The sequence below is a fragment of the Phalaenopsis equestris genome, unplaced genomic scaffold, assembly GCF_001263595.1.
Source record: "Phalaenopsis equestris unplaced genomic scaffold, ASM126359v1 Scaffold000839, whole genome shotgun sequence".
Classification (NCBI taxonomy): domain Eukaryota; kingdom Viridiplantae; phylum Streptophyta; class Magnoliopsida; order Asparagales; family Orchidaceae; genus Phalaenopsis; species Phalaenopsis equestris.
Genome location: NW_018165279.1, coordinates 52,093 through 59,676, shown reverse-complemented (window position 1 = coordinate 59,676; position 7,584 = coordinate 52,093). Strand labels below are relative to the sequence as shown.

General features: G+C 32.1%; 1 protein-coding gene across 1 annotated transcript in view; it reads left to right on the top strand.

Annotated features, from left to right (window-relative positions):
• Positions 1-6,808, top strand: part of LOC110031536 (phosphate transporter PHO1) — a 12,598-nt gene extending 5,790 nt beyond the window's left edge. The window contains exons 8-15 of the mRNA XM_020734782.1: positions 422-542; positions 4,251-4,500; positions 4,589-4,693; positions 4,917-4,961; positions 5,344-5,496; positions 5,576-5,857; positions 6,038-6,174; positions 6,288-6,808. Coding sequence (XP_020590441.1) covers positions 422-542; positions 4,251-4,500; positions 4,589-4,693; positions 4,917-4,961; positions 5,344-5,496; positions 5,576-5,857; positions 6,038-6,174; positions 6,288-6,369 — 1,175 coding nt within the window. The 3' untranslated portion in view covers positions 6,370-6,808. The remainder of the gene's footprint in view (positions 1-421; positions 543-4,250; positions 4,501-4,588; positions 4,694-4,916; positions 4,962-5,343; positions 5,497-5,575; positions 5,858-6,037; positions 6,175-6,287) is intronic.
• Positions 6,809-7,584: the final 776 nt, after the last annotated feature.

The following is a 7,584-nucleotide window of genomic DNA, read 5'->3' as shown; positions in this document are numbered from 1 at the left end:
TATTTATATTTATATATATGTATCTTTCTTGGTGAGCCAAAAATTGTGTTCATTAGCATAATAATAATGAGGGGAGTTAATTTTGAGTCTACCCCTCTGAGAGTACATTTGTTTTTAGTGTTCCGCTAATATTATAAACTAATTAAAAAACTGAATTAAGTGATATAGTTTTAAAATATTTGTTGATATAACCAGGAGACCTGCACAAATAATTTTACCTACTATGGACAAGTTAACTTTATATAAATAATCAACCATACACAAATCCCATGTAAACATATATTTGGGGCTACAATGAACTAATATAGTAATTTTTTATGAGAAACGGTTCTTACAAAAGTTAAAATGTATTCTACATCGTTGGGGCATTGTCATAGCTGCCAAACCATCCTAACGACTTGGTTCGTGTAATGTGTTACAGGTTTATTCACGGGTAGCTTTGGGACTTTGTTTACTGTCTACGCAATCTTAGCACATATATCTGGAATTTTCTCTTCCAACATCGAACCAGGTTACATGGAAACAGTTTACCCAGTTTTCAGGTACATAGATAACTCCACTATATTCGCAAGGAGCCATTTATTGCTCCGCATTATTTTTATGCTTATATCTTTGGTTTAGTAATTACCTTAAAATCTTTATGAATTTTTATCTTGCTTGCTTGACCTGCTTACTTTTATTTGTTTCATTATCACTTCATATTAGTTAAATTCTACCTATAAGTCTCTTTCATCATATTAATTTACATAAAAGCATGCTAATACCCAGCTTTTGTGTGGATCTTGCAGTGTAATAAATTGTCAAATTAATTGATGAAATTGCACTAACTTTTCTTTTTAACAAAAAAAAGTCCCACTAAATTTTCGATCTTTATATCTATACCTTCTTTCTATTGTTTAGCACATTAACTCTATGTGATTGGGCCACAAAGTTTTTTTAAAAAAATTTGCTTGCCACAGCCAACATGCTGACATTTATGAGAGTGGAAACAACAGTAAAGAACCACTAAGAGAAGATTAAGCAAAATTCATAACAGAAAAGCCTCAAATTTTAAAACAAGGCTAGTTAAAAAGCTCAAATAAATTATAAAAATAATAATAATAAAATCTGTTCGAGTCACATGAAAGCTCAGGCAGAGTCTACAAAGTCTTTGATCAGACTCCATCCTAGCTAACCAACAAGTCAAGAGCAAGATGATTGAGCATTGAGAACAACAAATACCTATTCAAGAAGAGAATATCCAAGACACATAAGTCTACTAGAGTATGTGAACTTTTCATTAAGATGGCAAAAGAGAAAACATGTTAGCGTAGTTACATGTGAAGAAAGTATGTTGTGCTTGTAATGATGTTGTGTAATTCCGTCATTGCTCTCCAAAGAAAAAGCCAAATAGTCTAAGAAACCAAAACATTCTTTCCAGGACAATACTGTTGGTTGATTGAATTCTTCCTCATAGTATTTATTTTAGAAGCCTCCAAATAAGTCAGCCACAAATAGTAAAGGAACAGCTAGGCATCAAATTCTTTGGCTCGCCCAACACCCTATAGAATGAATTGAGATGAATAAAAATAAAAATAAATAGTATAAACTTCAAAAAGAGAAGTGGAACTTATCATAGAAGAGTTAAAACTACTATGAACTACATCCAAAGCATAACCATAAGAAGATTTTGTCAAGCAGAAATACTGGGGGGATGAATGAGTGGAAGCAAGACGAGATAATAAAAAAGAAACAATATTTTCCACTTTGCACATCAAATCATATCTATTCAAGAGATAGGATAAATGAATTCTATCAAAGATAAGAATATTTCTGATTAAATATTATCTAAATGAATACACCAAAATCACTTACAAGAACACTCCATCCATTCCAACCAAAAACATTATAATAGTAGAAACTCCAAATAGAAAAAAATGATGTGGTCACCCTAATTCTCAAAGGCACCCATAGGCAACAGATGTACATAAATCTTTATAAGATAGATGTGAAACTCATTCAAACATACAACAGGTAGTCTTATCTTAGTATAAAATGTGGTGCAACATAGAAAAATCCATAAAAATTTTTACCATAGGAGAAAAAATTTTTTGTACAATAAAGTGGAGAGAGCCCAAAAACTATCCATTTTACAAATGGTATAAAGTTGTGATTTGACTTGGAATATCATTCTAGAAATTTCATTTTCTAGATTTGCATTTGACAGCATATTTTACTGTTATTGAGAATAGTATTAGCATTTGCATATTTATTCTTGAAGAATCTAGTATTTCTATCCATCCAAATTTGATGAGCTATTACTTACACCGCAAGATGAGAGGAAAGTCTAGTAACCTTGTATTTAATCGTCTCTAGATGAACAAAAAATTGAAGGAATTAAAAAAAGACAGGAGCGTGATTTTTACACTAATTTTATAGAAAATATAAATATTAAGTGGATTGATGTCTAGAATTTAGTTTATCCATAGTGCATATACCTTTTATAGGAACTTTCTAAGTAAAGGCATCATTTTTTAGAGAGTACCCTTTGAACCAAAGCAATTTACTCCAATGCAAAATGGAAGAACTTTAAAATGATAGTTTAAAACATTATAATGTGTACATTTATTTTTCCCTATCAAGATGCAAGAAGGCCCAAAATTAACAATATTAAAAAAATTCTTTAACAAAAGAATCTTTCGAATAACCAAACCAATCAAAAATTAGTCCAATGTTTTTTTTCATAGAGTGAGACCCCATTTACCTAAATAATCCAAGAAGAATCAAAGATTGTTATTATAAGTGACCTTGAGAGAAATGTTGTTCCTTATTTTTTTTGGAATGGTAATTAGGCCCTCACTGTTGATTAAAAAAGAAATTGTAAAAAAAAAATTAGTTTAGTCTGTTTAGTTATTTAAATTGTTTGTTTGTTTTATTAGATAATCATCCACAATCATACATGTGGACAACCTCATCAGCTGTATTTGAAATTAATAAAAGGTTCTTCTTTAAGGAGAATCAATATCTATAGCCATTTAAAAATTTAATTTCTTTTTTCGAGAAAGTTGAGCCCAAATGGAAATATGCACGATTCGGACCTGCGACATTAGGTGAGAAACTAACCACAATATTGTGGATAAGTGTAACTTTAAAAACATACATTACTCTCATTTTTCACAATTATTTATTTACTTATTTTAATTTGGCATAATTTTTTTGAAGCAGCTAAAGCTCGCATTATAATTTGAAAAATAAAATTTTTTATTTCTAGATTTTTATCTATTAATATTTTCTTATATTGATAACAATTTTAATTAAACATTTGGATTAAACGCAAAATAAATTGGAGTCCCACAAAAAGTTTGCCAAATTAGAATATTAATATTGGACTAAAATCTAGTAGAAACTTCATATATACTTATTAATAATATTAGAAAAACTAAAAGTTTAAAAGTAGTATAATAATGGCACGACACCATAATCTCTTACCAAAGTGTTTTAGTTGCGTGGAATTATAAATTTTTATACCGGAGATACGGACATTTAAACCATTAATTTAACACCTAAACTTTCATAAGAAGATGTTGGTATGTATGACCAACATCAGGAAAGATATACATAATGTCACTCAATTCGTATGTATTTACATGTTTATAACCTAAAATTTTTACAAACATGCCATCTTATCTATGCATGAAAAGTTATATTTCACTTTTTAAAAGTTAATATAGTAGTATTCTTATGCTGATATGAATGATTTTGGTATTATAAATATAAAAGGTAAAGTTTAGGTGTAGATACATAAAAAGATAAGAATTAGGTGGAATGTATGCAAATGCCCCAAACATTAATTGTTTGCTAGAATTCGTAACCAATTTGATCTCAGTGCACCTTGTTTCGTCTATTTATCTCAGACTCCTAATCATTTCGTTAAGTAGTTCGCTTTGACGTAAAGGGGCATTTATTAAGGTTTGCAGACATAGATTATGTTTAATTTTCTCTAGTTTCAAACGATAACACAAACTTTAATAAATAGAGCTCTAGTGCTCTACTTTGTTCAGGAATTGTTAGGAGAAACTGGGAAATATTGAAATCATGAGTTAATCCCAAATATCTCGACAGATACGGATATGTCAAAATCTTAATTTAGAATTTGTTCGTCACTCAATCACTTTCTTCACATATCTCGATAACTTCTTTTATTTCATAGAATTTTTTTTCATAAAAAATCATATCTATCACAGTACTAACCATGTTTTTTAAATCTGCAGCATGTTTGCTCTTCTTAGCTTGCATATATTCCTGTACGGTTGCAACTTGTTCATGTGGAAGAGCAGCAGAATAAACTATAATTTCATCTTTGAATTCAATCCTAACAAAGCTCTCAAGTACAGAGATGTATTTCTCATATGCACCTCATTTATGACAATAGTTGTGGGTGCAATGGTGATCCACCTCATTCTCAGATCATCCAATTTTGCTCCGCATATTGTCGATGCAATCCCAAAAACTCTGTTGATGGTGTGTAATCCAGCTAGTATTTATGCCATCAACATTTTATTGCAATGTTGAATTGTTAAATTATCTAATTCTACTTCATCTTCAACAGATCTTCTTAGGAACACTGATTTGTCCATTCAACATAATTTATCGTTCCACACGTTATAGCTTTCTTCGAGTCATGCGAAATATCATATTCTCTCCATTTTATAAGGTAAATTAAGTTTGCACTGTTTTCTTTCTTTCTTTTTTCTCTTTTTCAATAAATGTTACTGTCAAATAATTAATTTGTATCATTTTATGCGTAACCGTTAAAACTCCTAGTTCCTATGATTCGGTATTAGTTTGCGTAACCGTTAAAACTCCTAGTTCCTATGATTCGGTATTAGTTTCGACCAACGAAAAGTCTAATATTAAGTTTGTATGATTTATTGAAGGTGTTAATGGTGGACTTCTTCATGGCAGATCAATTAACTAGTCAGGTACGGAATTCAAAAAAATATAATAAATAAAAATTCATGAATAACTAATTAAAAAAAATTAAATTTTATTTAATGAATTATGTTTTTAATTAAAAAGACAACCAAAAGCAAACTGATATAAAAAAAGGTCTACGCCAGATAATATTTTCTAGAAAATTAGTCTTTTTGGAAAATGTTGTGTATTGTAGCATAATTTGTTTGATTTGAAAGAAATTCGATTAACTAGGATAAAAACAAACATATTTAATTTTTTCTATTAAACTATACGATGTATACACAATTTTAAAAATAAAATTGGAATTTTTAATAATTTAATTTGTTTGGCACCATAAATTTAAATTGGGGACTCGAAGTGACATTGTAATTGGCCGCTGGTGCACAGATCCCGCTGCTCCGGTACTTGGAATTCACATCGTGCTATTTTATAGCAGTGGGGTTCAAAATCCACCCGTACGACACCTGCACCAACAGCAAAAGCTACAAGCTCCTGGCATATATAATTTCCTTCCTCCCTTACTACTACCGTGCTATGCAGGTAAGCCCAGCAACCAATACATTATCATGAGAAAAACATATGTACTCTACTAATCCAGATGAATCTACGTAACAATTAGTGTGCGAGAAGGTACATGGAGGAAGGCTACGATCCCAATCACTTGGCTAATGCGGGCAAGTATATATCTGCAATGTTGGCTGCTGCTGCTCGATGGAAGTATGCATTAGACCCGACTCCAATGTGGCTTGCAATCGTGGTCATCACCTCAACACTTGCCACTTTCTACCAGCTTTATTGGGACTTTGTTAAGGATTGGGGACTTCTCAACCTCCACTCCAAAAACCTATTTCTTAGAGACGAACTTGTTCTCAGACACAAGTGCATCTATTACTTTTCCCTGGTAACATTATTTATCTATTATGATTTTATATTAAAGATTGGAGTGATAAGTGTAGATGTGAGATTTCGTAAATACATAAGAATTGTGTGTTGTGTATGTAAACGCCCCTAGCATGCCTAACAAATAATAATGGTAACAAGATAATTTTGAGACACTAAGCAGGTGATTATTATGTTATAGGCTTTAAACTTCGTGCTACGACTTGCATGGGTAGAAACAGTGCTACGACTAAATATGGGCTTCCTGGAAAATCGTCTTGTTGACTTCACTCTGGCATCCCTTGAAATTATTCGACGGGGACACTGGAACTTCTACAGGTATCATTCTACAATACTCTCTTTGTTCCCGACTTTTACTAAATTAGTCATCATTTGATACTCTTGCATGAAGACATCTGGTGATGATTCTTTTTTTTTTAATATATAAAAAGGTTGGAGAACGAGCACTTGAACAATGTTGGCAAGTTTAGAGCAGTGAAGGTGGTTCCTCTTCCTTTCCGTGACATGGAATAGTGCGGCATGGACGCTTAATAATTTGTTGAATGGGGTTAAATAAAACGTAATGTTATTCATTAGTGGTAGCTTGCTCATTCATCAAGATTACTTTTTATTTGGGTTAATCGTTTAAAAGCAAAACACACAAGTTGTTTGACTTGGAGTTTGCAAAAGCTTCTTTTCAAGTCATGCCAAATTTTCCAATAAGATAGTTTAGTTCTTAACGGAATGGGGGGAGAATACTTGAAGGGAAAACAAAAAAGCGAAAGGCTTAATGTGCCTTTAGAAACATTTGGGTGGTTGGTAGCATAATTGTATAATCTTTTGTTCATTATTATTCAACTTTCCTTTTGAATAAGATCATTATATTAGAATATCAATGATTGTAAGGAAAGTGTTTTGCCGAAGTATTTTGTAATCAAAGTTAATTTGTAACTTTTTTTTTTCTGCATAGGACTCTGTGAGGGGATATGGAGTTAGCTAGTTAACTTTCTCATAGTTTAATCTCTCATGAAATTGTATTTGTCCTCACTTTTTGTAAACTTAAGATTATTTTTCATATGAATTTTATAAATAATATATTGTGGGAGAAGAAAAATAAGAATCAACACAAATCCAGAAGAACAAACAGAGATTTAATGAGGTTCGACAAAGATGCCTACATCCTCGGGAGCAGAGCGGTGACTTCCTTTTCAATATTCAGAAAAGAATACAGAATACAATATTCAGCTCTCTCAAAAACCTAGGATTACAAAAAAGTTTATTTATAATCATAGAGTAAACCCTAAAGTACAATATGTAATTCTCAAATTACCCTTGTACCATATAGCGGGGCGTTGACCCTGCACCCCCAACCCACATAACGTAACTTCCTGATTTGGACAGATTCTCCGCTCCGCTCCACTTTGTTCCAGCATCTGTCCTTATATGGTATATGAGCCATACCATAACAAATCTCCACCTTGGTGAATATCTAACCCATTAGGAGAAAAGATACTTGGGAATTACACCTACACCAATGTGGGTTGAGCCACCATACTTCTGTTGTGCCCACGCTGATCTCAACCCACTAAATTCCAAGAGACTACCATATAGCGGGGAGTTGACCCAACACCCCCAACCTACATAACGTAACTTCCTGATTTGGACAGATTCTCCGCTCCGCTCCACTTTGTTCCACCATCTGTCCCTATATGGTATATGAGCCATACCATAACAAATCTCCACCTTGGT